The 18,206-nt window shown below is 34.7% G+C and overlaps 1 protein-coding gene across 5 annotated transcripts in view; it reads right to left on the bottom strand.

Annotated features, from left to right (window-relative positions):
- The window catches only part of NBAS (NBAS subunit of NRZ tethering complex), a 160,455-nt gene that overhangs the window by 84,680 nt on the left and 57,569 nt on the right, over positions 1–18,206 (bottom strand). For 4 of the 5 annotated variants that reach the window (XR_014881627.1, XM_085218043.1, XM_085218042.1 and 1 more), the window contains exons 33-40: positions 15,447–15,560; positions 13,571–13,728; positions 11,825–11,923; positions 7,544–7,711; positions 6,861–6,974; positions 6,148–6,271; positions 2,001–2,077; positions 1,366–1,503 (exon numbers count right to left, since the gene is read on the bottom strand). Coding sequence is in view for 4 of the 5 variants with exons in the window: in XM_085218043.1 (XP_085074169.1) it covers positions 1,366–1,503; positions 2,001–2,077; positions 6,148–6,271; positions 6,861–6,974; positions 7,544–7,711; positions 11,825–11,923; positions 13,571–13,728; positions 15,447–15,560 (992 nt within the window). In the remaining variant the exon portion in view is untranslated. The remainder of the gene's footprint in view (positions 1–1,365; positions 1,504–2,000; positions 2,078–6,147; positions 6,272–6,860; positions 6,975–7,543; positions 7,712–11,824; positions 11,924–13,570; positions 13,729–15,446; positions 15,561–18,206) is intronic. The other variant, XM_085218041.1, reaches the window with a different exon arrangement.

Consider the following 18,206-nt stretch of genomic DNA (forward strand, 5'->3'; position numbering starts at 1 on the left):
TTCTTTTCTCCTATTACAAAGAAATAACATCATCAAAATATACATTCTCCACTCGATTTTCTTCTAGACATCAATAGTATAAACAAGATAATGTGAATTTCTGGAAACCAGTGATTCTGTTCTGATGTGCAGATTTTAACAGTACTTCAGGTCACAGTAAAAAGTCAAGCCTGGACCCAACAGAACTACTGATTCATAGAATCACAGATCATCAACTACAACCATACACCTACTACCAATATTTCGCACTATACCATGTCCCTTAATACAAAATTTCAATGTTTCTTCAGCACCTCCAGGGATGGAAATTCCACCATCTCCCTAGGCAGCCCATTCCAGTGCCTCACCACTCTTTTGGAAAATAAGAGTTTTTCTAACACCCAACATGAACCTCCCCTGGAACAACTTGAGCCCACTCCCTCTAGTCCTATCAATTCCATGTTTCTTAACTAACTAGAAAGTTCTAAAAACAATGGAAGAGGAACTCTCTCAACCTCCACCATCCCATTATTCTTGGAATAAATTTACAATTTTTATTCTGGGAAATTTCTGCCACTGTGCCAGACGTACTCCAATGTACAGTTTTGAAAGATTCATACAATGTTTCTTTAAAACAAATACAGGAAGCAAAGAGTTCTCCATCCTTCTACACAGTTTCTTAAAAATTCAGCTAGGATTGTTGGACAAGATATTAGTTTCTATGAACTACAGGAATTTTTCCTGTTGTGATTTAGAACCTGATTTTTGCATCAACTGTAATTCCTACTAAGAAACCTGAGTCTGACAAACTTGTATGTAGTCTTTCATATTTAGTTTGTTTGTTGCACAGCTCCTTTAATAAAAGGCAATGAATTACAAGCAGAGCCATGCTGTTTCAAAACCAACAAGGAAATTAACAACTTTATCAATAAATGAGGATGAATTCTCAGGACACCATCTGTGAACTAAAATACAGAACAACACTTGTCAAGAAAGGCCATGAAAATCTTTTGAACAGTGCTGCTCTTAAGTAGGCACCTTACTCATCCTAGGAAGTTCTCTATCAGTATTGCAAGAAGTATTGCAATATTGCAAAAGAACAGAGTATGTGCATTATTGTTCAGTGTTTATATGTAACACTGAAGGTGGCTAGTATAAATGGTATGTGAAACTGTGATTCGGGAACAGATAATATACTCTTCTAGAATTTTTTGAGTTCTTGTCTGTTTACAGCACTGTGGAAGAAACATTATGCATAACTTACCAAGCTGCTCACACTGCAAGTCAGATCAATTCCTTAACAGGCTTAACTCATGTAACAGGCTATTTAAATAACTTTAATGCTGCACATAAACGAATACGGTTTTAAAAAGAAAAAGTACTAACCCTGTAGAGAGGGTGGCACTTGTCTTTGAAGCATGGTGCCAAACGAGCATAGATCTGCAGGCTATAGTAATAACTTGCCAGCTGGAGGGATATCGCAGAATGCAATTGCTTTTCAAAGCATTTGTTGGCATCCACCACCTAGGAGAAAGAAAGCATTAATTTAGATGAAAGAATTAGCAAGTGTACAATGTTAAGTGCACAAACTTTCTAAGAGCTCCTTATTGTGATTTAGAAATAACTCTGACTATGTTTTTCTGGCACAGAAATAAATCAACAGCTTTCCCATGCTACACAAAGATAATTCTATACTAATACGTTTTTCTCTCCTTGCACAAACACCCAACCAAAATGCCAAACTATGGCTTTGCTTATTCTACATCATAAAAGTTATTACTCATATTTCTTAGCTACACTGCAACTGTCAGTCAGGTGGCCTATTGACAAAAATGTCACTTCATCAGCGTCATGTTTGTAACCTAGCCCAATAGCATTTGTGCATGCAGAATTACCTTTAAACGCACCTGTCCAAAACATTTATTTATTTGACTTCCAAGAAAACTCTAAGGAAATTACATTTTCTTATGGAATTCTGAAGTCCTTTGAAAAACATATGTATAAAATCAGTATCAACATACCTGCGGCAGTGCGAGCAGATAGGCAAGAGCCAGGGCCATATCATTTGGTAAAGCATCACTTGCCAGTTGTAACAGAACTGCAGTATATATGGAAGGGAAATCATGCTTGCATTAGTGACCCATCCAGCCTTGACAGTTAGCAGATAAAATGGTTTTCGCTTCCCTTTATTTTATTAGATGCTAGCTTAAAGCACTTCAAACATACTTAATTAAACACTAATCAATGCAATCCAGAAACAGAGAATATGTAATTAAACTGCAGAACAGCTTTACCTTGACTTCCCAACAAAGTGTTCCATGCATTAACCAAACAAGAATGAGACAGTGCCGTAACAGATGTTAAACAAAGCCACTGAAAGATCATCAGTACTTATATTTACTGTAAGTAAATGTTTCTTGTAAAGTCAAGACACTAACACAATGTTGCAAATGTTACAAGATACCAACTAGAGGAATTGCACAAAATGTCTTCTTTTCAAGCATGAGCTCAAATTCACTTACAACTGAACACAAGACAACGTATCAAAAACTTTTAAATTAAAATAAAAAGTAAAGAGCAACAAGTGGCATAATTTTTTAAATCAGAAACACTAAAACAAAAAGAACATGCGAGGAAATTCTCCAAAACATTATAGTGAGAAACAAGTTGATTTGGATTAAACATATTGTAAAAAGTTGCAAAAAAAAAAAAAATCACTTAACTATATCACAGACAACTATACCTAAAATGCATTATCCAACCAAGTAGTTATAAGCTATAGTTAAATACAAGCTTTGGACAGTCGTGTAATTAGAAAGGTATCACTGACTACAATTAGGTCTGTTAGTAAACAGCATACAGATAATTAAAAGTTTCCTTAATTAAATACTAGTGTTTATTTTTAACAAATTCTAAAGCTAAGCTTAAAAGGTAGCTGAGAAAAATGGAATTACTAAAAAAAACTGGAAATATGGGAAAACTAAGATCTTAACTAGATACCATAATTCTTGCATCTGTTTTTCCTTTCTGGTTTTCTGCCATTAGGAAAAGAGCAAAAAAAAAAAAAAAAAAAAACCAGAAGACCAGAAACTCCTACATCTAAAGAAAATTTAGAGTACAGAAAACAGATTAGCTAGTCTTCTTCCAGCATATTTACATTTCAATACAAGGAAAAGGAGAGAAGGGAAAAAAAATTCTTAACATACACACACACACACACTTCACAGAACCTCTCACATACACACAAAACCCACTGAACAATAACCTCCTAGGCTGCTACCACATATTTGAAACAGAAGTTTAAGCACAAAGACATAGTAGAAATGAATACAAATAATATTTTTCCTAATTGCAGTGATTCTGAGCATAAAATACATACTTCCAATAAAACTGACAAGAAATTATCTGGTTTCCCTACATCATAAATTCTCAGCTTCCTTTTTGTTTAGAAATAGAAGCCATTATATTTTCCTTTTTGCAAAAAAGGGAACAAAGATGACACAGATACAGTAAAAGTGCCTATGATTTGATGATTAATAACAGACTTGCTCCTTTATGCATATTTTCTTTTGTACCAAAGTGAAGCATCACTGTGGTTGCTACAGAAGATTCAACAGTTGCAAAATAATGATGTTGATGAGGTTAATACTCCCTACTCCCAAACTACACATAAGCTATTAATTCCAGAAGGAACTTCAAAAATCTAAGGAAGCTTAGATCAGAAACTGCTAAAGGAATCATAAGTATACCAGGGAAAAAAAATGCTTTTTTTTTTTTTTTTTTTTTTTTGGTTATTCCAGCCAGTAGAACCTCTCTTTCAGCAACACAGCTCATTGCATATTTTAAGAAAATCTCAAGTATCTATATTCCCACATTGTGTGAACTACTCTTAATGCTTGCTGGCAAGAAGCGCTTTTATTCTAGGCACACAGTTCCCCCCCAAAAGAATTCTCTTTCAACGAATACAAACGTTTGAATGATCAACTATAATTTTCAGATTATCACTAACTTGCCATTAGACTGAAGTGGATTTACATACTGGCCCCCAGCCAGATACAACAAGCAAATTTCTATGCGACAGGTATTCACAGAGGCTGTCTGGACTGTAATATTTCAGCTACTGCAAATACAAAGCTGTTCATCAGACTCTATGCTTCAAATAGCTTTTATCTTTAGTTTCTTGCTGCTGACAGCTTGTTTCTACTACATTCAAAATAACCTGGATACTGTTCAAGCTAACATGGCAAAATCTAACAACAAAATCTTTATAAATTAGCTTGCAAAAACAGTATTTTGTATTGTAGCATCTCTACTTAAGCAGACAAAACTGCAAGCAGAAAAAGATAAACTTCAGCTCGGAACTCTGACCTTTCCCCTTTTTCTGGAGAATTCATGACCAAAAAGCTTCAAGGGTACAGAACAAACACTGCATTCTCTTCTGACTTACATCCGCAACAAGACAACTGCCCAGATAGCAAATATTTATCTTCACCCTCCAGACAACAACCACAACACAGCACCAAACCAACAGCACCATAGCCAGTATATGATTTCATTCACACTCTTGCATGAAGTTCAACACAAAGGTTCCCAGTTACTAGAATGTACTTAAGAGTAGGAACTACTTCTGTTGTCACTCCTTCTGAGAAAGAACACACTCCCTATTGAATAAATATATACATACATACACATTTCTGGGGAGGCTTGTATGCAAGTATGTATATGCTCACATACCTATGTATATCCTTCTACTGATGCAAACACAAACAAATACATATACATGAAGACAAAAGTCATTCAGTTTTATGTCTCCACTATAGTGCCATGTAGCGCTACAGGAATTCTCTACCATGTAAAACCACCGAGTTGAAATTGGAGACTATGGATATCAGCAGGATGCCACTCTGTCCTGGCACACATCTTCGCAAAACTTAAAGATGTAAAATCATTCAGACTGCTGCCAAATTTGAAGTTCGCTAAAGGGATTAAAGATAACAGGAATAGCAAAATAGGGAGGATAAGGAGTGATAAACAAAGTGCCAACAAACATATAAAAGTATTGTCAATTTATAATTTTTTTTTTCTCCAGTTCCATTGCACATTTTGACTTTATACCATGAGCTTTTTTTGGAAGGCAAAGGAAGAAAATGTGACAAACATAATTTACCAACAGCTAGGAAACGTCAACTTTTCCAGTGTTTCACATGAATGCATCCTCATTTATATTTGTGATTGTTGATCTTATGTCATATATATTATTATTACAATTAAACTGTAGTAGTTATCTGTAGTAATAGCACATATCTGAAATTAGAGAATTGTATATTTGTAAAAAAATATGCTGGTTTTCACTGAACATCTGAAATAAAACTGCACGGATTATGAAGAAAGTCTCACTTTAAACTTTTCTCATCCTGTAAGTGAACTAATACACTCACTTTTCATGGCAGATCTTCCCATGAAGTAAAATATAATAGATTTCTTCCTTCAAAAGGCACTAAAAGTAAATATTTAAACAGTTCATCTCTTAAACTAGCAGGAGATTTCCAAAGGGAATATCAAACAACTGAAGGAGTTGTTTTGTTTCTAAAAAGTGGAACTGTTTCAGTTAAGAAGTTACTGAGTATGATCTACAAAATTTAAAAATTTTAAAAAAGGCAAAAAGTTCTACTGCTTCCAGAAATTGGAAACTGAGCAGTTACATACAAAATAAAATACTGCAATGATCCTGCAATAAGAATTGCTGTCTAAACAAGGGCACGAGCTCTGAACAGAGATATTAACGATGTGTTGTAAATTTCATTTTAAATATTTGTATTTTGCAGTATTAAGGAAATATTCAGCATTTTTTCTTCATAATGTTCATAACCTTTTCAGTCTCCGAATAACAATTTCTGTTTATTTATACATGCCAACTTTCATAATTAAAATTTCTAGTTTCTACTGAGCGACTCCTTTTCGAAACAGCACTTCTCTAAAAACTGTATCTACTTCTATTAAGACTACTTACCAGCTCAAGAAGTTGAACTAGAATAATTTGTACAAACTATCAAGACAGTACTGAAAACATTATGTACTATTCTTCACACTTAAACTCATCCAAAGCTTCTGGTATACTTACTATATCATAGTAAGTGCAAGAGTGAATACAATCACACACACTCATACCTTCTGTAGTTGGAAGCAGGTCTTTTGCTTCACTCTTCGTTTCTGTGAGTTTCTCTGTTCTCAACAATACTTCTGCGAAACTTTCCAAAGAATTGTTCTGGTACGTGCCATAGCTGATTTCAGACTAGAAGTAAAACATAATAACTGATGCATGCACACTACACTCTGCAGTTACAATCATCTACCTCAGTCCTTTCTTTTGCTCTCATTTCCATTTAAAATTCCATTCTGGAATTTGTTCACAGAATCAGAGAATAGTTAAGGATGAAAGGAACCACTTGGGATCATCTACTCCCAATATCTCTGCTTCAGACAGGGTTATCTAACACACAGCACAGGATCACATCAAGGCAAATTTTAACCATCTCCAGTCCAGAACCAGACTCCACACCCCCTCTGGGCAACCTGGTTTCAGTGCTCAGTCACCTCCCACAGTGACTTTTTTTTCTCGTATGCAGATGAAACTTCCTGCGTTTGACTTTGAGCCCTAAAGTCTTGTCCTGCTGTCATGCACTGAAGTCTAGCCTCATCCTATTGATATCCACCCTTAAAGTATTTGTACACATTAATAAGATTCCCTCTCAGACTTCTATTTTTCCTATTTTCACACAAAACTTTAGATTCTGGCAAGTCATATCATTAAAAATCCGTATCATTACTTAATTATAAGATCTAGAAAAAAAAAGATTCAGAATTCTGTAACTGAAACTTACTTCTGCAACATACGGGTCAGCAATTAGAGACTCATAAAATGGATGACAGCCTTGCTTTTCCACAGTGATATTTTCTCCCAGACCACTTTTTAATACGTCTCCAAGTTCTTGCCCCTGGAAAAAGGAAAAAAAAAGGTACAGCTTAGTCGTAAACAAAACCTCATTGAAAACTCTGTACTGTTATTCAGAAGGGAAGCATCTGAGAATATTCCTGAAATCAATGGAGAGTAAGACAAGAAACATCCTACACAAACCTTTTTTTTTTTTTTAATTTTTTTTTTTTTTTTAAATCACACTGAACAGTGACATTGCAGAAACTGGTATCAAGAATATTATAGAAAATCCACTCAAATAAGCAACATAGAAAAACTGAAAAATAAACAGCTTCGAAAATAACTTAAGTACTTAAATTGTTGACTTCACTGTGCTCTATTCTAAAAAGTTCTGAATTTCAACCAAGTTTAAACTATGCCTTGTCACACTATGCTAAAAAAAAAAAGCAAGCGAAAAACTAGGAAGAGGAAACACCTTCAAGCACACTGTTTCATTGGGATTCGCTTGTCAACAGTCCCTTGATGTCAGTAGTTAATTTATTAGTTTGAGGTCTTCAGCTGTCAGGTATCTACAAAGGAGTCCTCCTATAGTAACGTATCAGTGAATATGTAAACATCTTAATCCCTTACATGTAACGGTCGAAGATAAGTTAGTGATCTCTTCCACCACTGACCATCACTGACAGCATGCAGCATAGCTTTTGTAGTCATAGTTGTGTTAGACAACACCTTCATGGTTTTTGTTGTTGTCCAGTACAAAAAGTCAGCAGACTGGCTAGCGGAGATGTTGGTATCATCCTGCAAGCACATCCAACACACAATGATAAGTGTTAGACCCATGCTTTAATTACAGTAATGACCTAATGCCAAAACACGTTAGAATTTATACACAGCATGTTAATATGCTGCATTAATAACTTATTTCAACATTCATTAATTTAGGCAGTAGCTGTCATAAAAAAAAAGTTAAGTAAGAGTTTAAATCTGAAGTCAGTAGCACAACCAGTAGAACGTTTTGCCTCTTATTCAGTTGTAATCCCATGTGTCCAGGCAGCAACCATGCATAACTCCAAAGTTTATCACAGCGATGTTTTAATTTATGTACTCAGCAATAGTAAAAAACAGCAATCTCTCTATGATTGAGAACATCAAACATGCTGAAGTTAATCTTCAGTAATTTGAGCAATCTGATAGTAGAGACAATCTTATATTAATAAAGGTAGTGTTTGAGTTTTCAGTAAACTGTAAACACTCATCTCCAGAGAAAGCAAAGAAGTATCAAGACTTGAAATTCTCACTCAGCACTTACAAATTAGATAGAAATACAGTAAATCTAACAATGCAACGAAGAATACAATATCCTAGTCTATTCTCAAGCCTAAGATATTTTTGCAATATACAAACATTCAAAGAGTCATAGAACGGCTTAGGTTGGAAGGGACCTTAAAGATCATTTAGTTCCAACTCCGCCACCATGCGCAGGATTGCCAACCACCAGATCAGGCTGCCCAGGGCTCCACCCAACCTGGCCATGAACACTTTGAAGGATAGGGCATTCACAACTTCTGAAGGCAACCTGTGCCAGAGGCTCACCACCCTCTGAGCAAAGAATTTCTTCCAAATACCTAACCTAAATTTCACCTATTTTATTTTAAATTAGCCATTCCCCTTCTCCTATCACTATTAGTCCATGTAAAAAGTTGCTCTTCCTTCTGCTTATATGCTCCCTTCAAGAGCTAAAAGGCCACAATGAGGCCTCCTTACGGTTTCCTACAAAACATCTTCAACCAGTTTCAGCAGACTCACATTAAAATCAATTCTTAAAATACAGGACAAAGAAAACTTTCTGCCTCAGCTCTTTGTCATGTAAAGTATTTAATTAATACTCAAAACATTCATTTGATTGATCTGTGCTAATTATTTCAGCTATGAAAGGTTTATGTTCATGGCATACTTTACAAAGTTTACACATTAGTATATAAACACATAATTAGCATGGTAATGTAAATATTGTCTCCAACACCACACAATATTCCTGTCCATACATTAAATTTTTGCAGCTTTATCTCCTTACAGCAAAGTTTACTGAAATAGAATTCTATCTGCAAAAGTAGTAAGTGAATGAGAAGTATTAGTTCACAACTGCTCATGACAGATGCAAATGAACAAAATGTATGCTAAGTACAACAAATCAAAACTTAGTCTTTCTTCTCTGTAATTTGAATTGTAACACTTTTAGCCTAACTTGATGCTATCCTGAATTAACCTCTGTAAATCTATGTTATTCCCTAAAAAATATTAAAGATCCAGTATAATAAGATAAATTTAACTGTATCCTTTAGGAGAACATGATAGCTTGAAGATTGAGGAAGATTTTCTTCTAGCATCTGAAAAGATTATATGAATCTAAATCACTATAAAAAAGCCAACAAATTCTGAATTATCAGGATAATCTAAATTAACAGCTAAAATACTTGCATGTGCTTATATACATATTATTATACAGACTCAAACAGTCTAACCTAATAACAAAAAACAAAGCCAACAATTTCATTTTTTAAAAAAAGCCAGAGAAGAGTGATAAAAAAAATACCTGCCACACTGATTTGTCATTGTTGTTCCCTTTAATGACAACTAGCCAATGTGCAAGGATCCAAATATGCTGAAAGCATACCCTGAATATATGTTATGCATTAATAGTCCTCTGAAAGTAACAAATGAGAATAGTAAAATATGTTTGTTTGTTTTGGGTTTTTTTTTTTTTTTTTTTTAAAGAAAACTTGCATATGTTGATTACATGAAAGGAAAGCTGAAGGATTTGTAGTTAGACAAAAATAAGTATCAAAAATTCCTGCAAACATAAACCAACACGTAGATTAGAAATTACAAAAAGGATGCAGCTCAAGATTACAACACTAGAATTCAGGTGTCACTGGATGTCTAATGATTTATTAAGGCTATTATTGTCATTCGAACCTAGGAAGTAATGCAATTTTAAGCACAGACAATTTGTTTTCATTCAGCTACTTAAAACACAAGCTTTGATGACAGCTTGATATACATGGCAGTAACTAGGATATATTCACAATACTTTTGGGTCTAACAAGAGGACCTAGACTTTTGGGGTCAGTAGCTTAAGGACAGGAGGATACCTCAAAGACATCTTAAATTCTTGACATCTTTGATTAAATAAGTGAATCAAGCATGTAATGGCTAGTTAGTGGCATTATTCTCTGTGCATCATTGATTAAATTGCCAGCAGGAGTTTAAACAGTGCAAGCATGGAGTCCACCTTGAGATCTCCTCTTCCCCACCGCAGGAGTTCAGTGACACTAAATGAACTCCATGAAGAATATCACACCTTCAGTAATTACAGCTATTTCTTCCTATGAGCATTATAATTTAGCAATTAATGAATTAAAACCAGTACATTTAGTAACTCACAAAAGATAGTTCCAATTAATCACAAAAAAATACACACATGCATATATATATAAATACACACATACACACGCATGCTTATGTATGTATATAAATGCAATATACGTTTGTGTGTAGGTATATATCACAACTATTTGAAATTGCAGCTACAGTGATATTTTTGCCTGCAGTTTCAAAGATTCCAGATGGAAGAATTCCCAGGGCATGCTACAGCAGTAAGACAGTTATATTACATATCAGACGTTGATTAAAACAAAGGTAGGATTATACAGCACATAATTATTATTGTTGGCTATGTTCTCTCTCGAGGCACTGTAAAACTGTGAGAAATGAAAGAAGCTATAAATCCTACATAATTCAACTGACGACAAACAGTTAAAATAAGTAAATGTACAGAACTTGCAGTGAAACATTCTGAAATAAGAAAAAACATTATTTATTATTTTAGCAATATGGTATTAAATACACAAAAATCAAAGACTAACACGTTCCATCTACAGCTATGGAAATTCCTTCAAGGGAAAATATCATTAAATAGGCTGCAATTCAACTATTTTTCTAAAAACAAAACACACAAACAAAAAACAGCCTATACAATACCAACTCACTTTCCTTCCTTCTCTACTTTACTATATTTCTTTAAGAGTTTTTCTTTTCTCCCACCCTGAGATTTGTTTAACATCTAAAGAATAACTGAATTAAACGATACAGGGAAAAAATAAAAGGGATCTAAACTAAACATAAAAATATTTTGTTCCCCCAAAACAACTTCTTAATCAAACTTAGAATTAACCAGACTCCAAAGAGGTAGAAAAAGAATTCATTTCTTTCAGAAAAGGAAAACAGCATCAATTTTAAAGAGAAAAAATGTACTCCCGATTGAACATGTACAAAATTAAATTAGTTAAAATCATAAACTTGAAAAGTAGAAAAGAGCGGTAGACTTTTCTGCACCCCTTCCTTTATTTCCACAAATAAATCGGGGTTGATGTATCTTCTGATTTTGCACACAAAAACTACTTCACATTCAGAATCTGAAATGGTGAAGAAATCATATCTCACGATATACAGTAGAAACGGAAAAAGTTTAAGTCAAGATATTTTTGGATACATAGCACAGGCTTCTTTTCAAGTGTTTTGGTTTGCAAGGACAGATAAAAAAATACAACCCAACTTTAATGTATTTTATTTTGTTAAGTTTTCTTGCACTTCGCTTTTGTCCTGCCTCCAGGTTTATATACATATATTTTTTCCTATGATGTTAAGATAGCCTAGGAAGAAACAAAACAAGTAAACAAAACAACCAAATCGGAACTCTTGAACCCATAACAATCAAATGGAAATTAGCAGCCTTAAACACTGCTCATTTGACATAGTATACAGACAGATGCTGCTCACATTCGAACTCAGCTCTTCAGCATGATACAAAGCAAAACCATTACTATTGTATGAATTCTCTATAAAGATTACCTCTGTATCCTTATTCATCAGTGAAGAAGGTCCTGAGGCATTCACGTTTTCACCTCCTTCTGAAGGAAGCAACTGGTAATTCACAGCCTGATAGAGAATCTATGAAGACAGAATAATCTTTTACCAGAACAAATAATCAAAATATAAAACACTGATTCCACAGGAAAGCCAAGAAATTCTGATGCAAAAGCTTCCATGAGAGGAAAACAAGAAGGGAGGAGGCAAAAAGGGTAGGGAGAAAAAGAAAACAAATGTATTTGACATCTTCTTACTCATGTAGTCCAGTCTTGTGGACTAATGACTTTCCCTTCACTCTGAACTTTGTATGGAAAAAAGCACTGCACAATGTAAGAATTGTTGGGTTCTTTTTAGACTACATGCACTCTTCTGAGCCACGCAAACTGAAGGACCATCAAAAATACTCATTATGGGAACTGTGCCACTGAGGTGCTAGGCAGAGCTGTCACATTAGCAAGCCATAGAACTAACAAAGTTTTACAAAAGAAACTCTGTCACAGTTTTTACTCATCTCATTACCATGAACAGCTGATAAAGATTTTTTGCATTTATCTAAATATACAAAAAGAGCACACTTCGACAGAACACATCGAGTTTGTTAAGGAAAAGCACTGAAAAAAAAATTATGGGTAGCTTTTGCAGTATGTAATTACAGAAGATACTGATTAACCACTCTTTGACGCAAATCTCAATTTGGGCTTCACGTCCTGGGGCAAGTACCTAGTAAATAATCATTGCTGTATGCTTGAAACAAATCATATTGCACTAATAAAGAAATCCAAGAAAACAATTCAGTTCCAAACTGCGAATGAAGAAGAGAATCTTGTCCCTTGAAAAAGGGATGCAAAAGGCTAATATTCACTGGCACTACATTAGAACTAAGAGAAAAAGAGGAAAAATACAGCAATAAACAGGCAATTAATTGACAGAATGCATATCACATTTTGCTTTATACAGCACCACACGTTTTGTTTGTATAGGCACATAAGGGAGGGAAACATGCTTTTATTTTTATATTGCACAGGTATCAATTCTGCCAAGATTTATTTGTGTTTAAGCTTATTACTGTAGTAGATACCTGCCTAAACAAGACTGCACGCAGAAGCAAGACTTAATTTCAAACACTCTGTACAATTTCATTCTGCTATTACCCTCTTACCGAAGTTGTAGGGACTGCCTTCATGTTTCCTATATTTTTCATACACATAGCTATACAAGCAATTCTATAATGAAAAAGGATATGCACTTGCAGTTGTCTTAATTAGACTGCACACGTACTGTATCTATTGCTCCCCTCTCCCCCTTGTGTCTTCAGACAGAACATAAAACTTCTAAGATGGTTGTATTATACAGAAAAAATCTATGAAAAAAGTGTTTAATTAACTTTTATGTAGACATTTAATTAAATTACATTCCAGCGTATAAACAGGTGACAGAACCTGGATAACATTAGAAAAAGGATTTAGATGTACTTGCAGATAGAATGTTAAATCAGACAATAAATTAAAACATTAGAAGTACTGAATAAGAATTCTATCTGAGCAGGCATCATATACACAGCTTATAGGAAAACTTATGCTGAAATACAATAGTGAAAACAGAACAAGTATAAGCTTGCTGCAGTGGGGGTGGCAGACAGACAGACTTCAGGAAACAAAACTGAGCAGAAGTTCCCTTTAATACCTTAGTACAACTTAACTGTATGAAAGAAGTTTCAGAAGGACGTACCTGGGTTTGCAATGAACTGCTCACTCCCAACAAGGCCTCTATAGCAGTTGGGGGACAGTGTGTCAAAGCAAAAGCCATGAGTTCCTGACGCATGCCCAAGTCATGGTAGCCTTCTGATTGCCCAAGCTGACTGCATACTTCCCAACTTTTAGCATAACCTACAAAGGAACACAAAACTTACTTCTGAGCAAGCTTCTCAAGTGGCAGTATTCTCATTGGATGAGATAAAGGCGGGTATGGGTACTCCTGTCAACACAGTCCCTAAGAAAGGTACTGTAAAGGCTCCATCAGGTTAATATAATTCAACTTCAGACTGATCCAACACAATGAAGACTCGCTGCTATCACATTGTAGATATCTTTACAAGAGAAGTCTGCATGCCGATATGCTTCATTTTTATACTAACAGTAATAAAAAAAGAATGTACTTCAGAGCACAATATTAAATATATTACAAGAATAGCACTCCTAATTGAGCATCCATTATGTAACAATGTTTAGAAGAGACCTCACATGTTGTCAAGCAGCAGTGAGTAGAGAGCAGAACAAGAACAAACTTACTGGGGTGGAGGATAGTGGATGGATAGACTCAAGGAAATAAAAAGAGCAAAAGTTCCTTTTAATACCTTCGTAAGAACTATCACCTGATAAACTAGAATAACCTCAATTCATCTGTTTCTTCACCCTCTCTCAAATTTGTGGCCAAAAAAAGAGCCTGAGAAACAAAACCTATATTCCTTAGTATCTCAACATACATATTCTTTAATCCCATTCATATCCTTGCATATAAGAATTACATAAATAGCACATATGTTAATTACCTTGATAGAAAGTCATCTGAAAGACTCACACAAGGAGTCCACTTTAAATCTCTTATTAAGGATTCACTGAAGGGCAAGTTTAGGTGACTCTGGATAACCTAGAGCTGACAGCATGCCCCTGTCACAACAAAGATCCTTTCAAAACCCTGCCCTATCAGACTGCAGAGTACTGTCTGTGTCTACTATGGTGACTATATGCAAGAATCAGGGCCCTATAATATTTGGTAAGAAACAGAAGTCAGCACTTACTCCTAGATTCTACAATACTATAAGCATATTTCATATAGAAAACTGAATGAAATATTCCTAACCAGTTGTCTAACAAAAATTTTTCTTAATTATTTCAAGCAATGAATAAGTGGAATAGAATTGCAGAGAACTTTTGCAAGCTGCAAGAGCTTAAAAGGAAATTGAAATACATTCCACAAATAAATTCATAGGTAAGTATAACTGTGTATCAGCAATACTGAACGCATATGGACAAATACATGTTAAACTGCAATATTGTTGCACATGTGATTACCACAAACACAATCAGTGGCAGGGGGCTTGGAACTCTACGATCTTAAAAGTTTCTTCCAACCTAAACCATTCCATGCTTCCATGATTCCATAAAACCAAAATACAGCATTTGGAGTATTTAAACAGCTTGACAAGAAAATATGACTTACTTTTTTAAACACAAAAAAAAAAACCCACACAGAAAATCCCATTAAAAATGGAATCCCTAATGGGATATACTTTTGAGCTTCTGACCCAAAAAGAGAAGGATAGAAGGATTATCTGAATTACAGTACACATTTTCATTTCAGAGACCTCAGCAGACAAAATTCTCAAAGGACAACATTGCACCAGAATACACCGTGACTTATTTTGTAGATCTGTGACATAAATGGAAGTTGTTATATTTCCTGCTACACACCATGCACAGCTGACATGCTGACTTGCACAAAGTAGCTGATTTTTTGAATGAAACGGATCAGTCTGAAGTAACATACTTCAGAGCAAGCTTTCCAACCACCATCACCCCACGGCACCTTTGTTATTTTACCTTACCTGCAGTCATGAGCTCTTGGCAATGCATACTAGCTGCTTTGTAGTCCTGAAAACTGAGAGCTTGTTCCACTAAAAGGATTAAAACTTGACCTTTTCTCTCCATCTGGTCATCTCCTGTAAGAAAAAAAATGAATATTTTTATTAGTTAGTGGGAAGAAATAATCAATATAAGCTTCCTACTTTATTTCTTAAGAGAGCTATAAGCCACAGTATGAGAAGATCTGTTTTCTTCTTAAAAATAAAACAGATGCAGATAAATATCGTTTGAAAAAAAGTTGCCTTCATAGTTGGTAAAGAAACTACACAATGCATTAAGTCTAGGTTAAGAAAGTGTTTAGAAGAAAAATAGTGTTGCCTTACTTATATGATGGCCAAAGCCAACAGATTAAAATTGATTAAAGAGACATACAAATCCAAACACAAACTTCATGTTTCAATTGTGATAGAAAACTTATTTTTATATTTACAATTATGTTTTGTTAATTAAACATAGCTCCCAATTTAAACTCCCACTTCATGTTGCCAAGGATTCATAAGATGGGGAAGAAATAGATATTTAAAATTCCTGCCCTGATAAATGTTGAGTACTTTCTCATATTGTATAAGCATCTTGGTCACTAGATCGTCTGAGCAATGTTACGTCTCTTCCCTAAAGGATGAGTCAAAAGTAAAGCTTCAGATATTACTGACATCTTCTTGACTGAAGTTTCATTAAGAATTTCTGCAGACAAACATCTTGACCTTGATTTTAAAACATCAGCACTTGCAAATTAAAATTTAATCAGACAACTAATCCCCTTTTCAAACCTAGATATAGGAAAAGATGTTATTTGTACTGACTATCACCAGCTTTTTATTATTTTTAAAGCTTTTTCTGTCCAATCTGGAGCAAGCACAAGAGAACTGAAGAATTATTTATTCTCCTGATGCCAATTGCTCAACCTAGCTCCCACATCCACATGCTACATGAAAAGGTGACTAAACATACACAGGAAAAAATATTCCCAGACTATTAATTTTACTTTAGGACCAAGGAATGCCAAGAAACTGATTAAATGAATGGATTTTTCAAAGCAAAGTTCTTGGTCGTGTTTCTCTCTTATAAGTGATTTTAGGAAGTCAATACTGACAGTCATTTGAAAAGGGCAATGGTTTATGAAACTGTATTACTGCAACTTGTGAAATGCAAATAATTCAGAAGGTTAAACAAAGACAGTTCCAAAACAATTTAAAGAGTACCTGTTCTTAAATTACATAGCTGTTATTTTTAATTCTAATTTGCAGAATCATCAACACAGGAAAAGCAAATTTGTTTTAAAGCTCTCTTGAAAGATAAGAAAAAAAGGCAATAGAAATAAACAAACTACCATTATTCAGATTTCAGCTAAATAAAATAATCATCACTATTTACTACTACTTAAAAATCAGTGGGATTGGAGAAAAAAAATGGAGGAACACTTTGAGCAAGGAACTGCCTTCTTCTCAACTGCGCCTGACTAGTCATACATTGACAAATTCCCTCTCTCCATCAATTTAGCTACTTAATTTTGATGCAGTAGATACAACTCTGCATGTTTTTTACAAAAGCACAAGTATAAAATATACAGACTGTTTTCCTTCCAGTCTACAACTGTACTTTTTCATCTGATCTCCATTTTTCTCTCATTCAATCTTCCATTATCTTGATGCACACTTTTGTTTTGTGGAATAACTGGGCTCCGACACAACTGGTGAAGCCCCTGCAATGAACAGCTCAAACCCTTTTTCATATACATCAAGCAAAAGAAGTCTGTATTGAGAAAGACAAACTTCAAAAATACAGTTTTAGTTGACTCAGGGATATAAACAAAGCTAAAAATCACTAGAATTAGTACACAGGTATAAATCAAACTATCATTATAAAATTTTGAGGAAAGAGCAAGACTAATAGAAAATATTTATAGACAATTTAAATCAGAAATTGTCAGAATAAGTAGCAATGTTGACTAGATCTCTTGATCTCTGACACACAAGGTTTTCTGGATATTTTTCTAACTATGGATTAAGAATGGACCATCAGTCTCAGAACACCTCCAGTTCCTTAACTGTGTGCAGGTTTGCTGGCAGTTGTGCTGAGCACATTCGCCTTCCCTCACTTTGCCCATCTGTAAAATTCAGATAACACTTGCATGTCTAATTTAGAGGAGGTAGAAACGTGAGGCTTAAGTAGAGTTTACTGTCATTAATCAAATACCTTAAGGCAATTAAGAAACTAGCTGATATATCATTACCTAAGCAGCATTTTGAAATTTATTTTGTACTTATCAAGGCTATTACTTTCTTTCAGTGTTGCTCTCTAAAATAAACTATACTCAGAACACACCCTCCTGAACCTTTTTCAGGATGGCAACTAGAACCTCCTGCAGGATGAAAACTACATGCACTCTACCCTTGCCTGTATAGCAGATGCACTCTTTTTGAATTGGAATTAAACTATTGAGTTGAATACTGAGTTTTGAGTAGAAATTTAACTCACAGTATCTTAGAGGCTAGTGTAATACAACAAGTATTATAGAATCATAAAATAGTTGAGTTGGAAGGGACCTTTAAGATCGCCTTTAAGATCATCTAATTTCAACTCCCCCTCCAGATCAGGCTTGCTCATATCCCCCATCTAGCCTGGCCTTGAATGCTTCCAGGGAAGGGCCATTCACAGCCTCTCTGAGCAACCTGTTGCAGTGTCTCATCACCCTCATAGAATTTCACCATCAAAGAATTTCT

This window comes from Meleagris gallopavo, chromosome 2, assembly GCF_905368555.1.
Source record: "Meleagris gallopavo chromosome 2, MGAL_WU_HG_1.1, whole genome shotgun sequence".
NCBI lineage: Eukaryota > Metazoa > Chordata > Aves > Galliformes > Phasianidae > Meleagris > Meleagris gallopavo.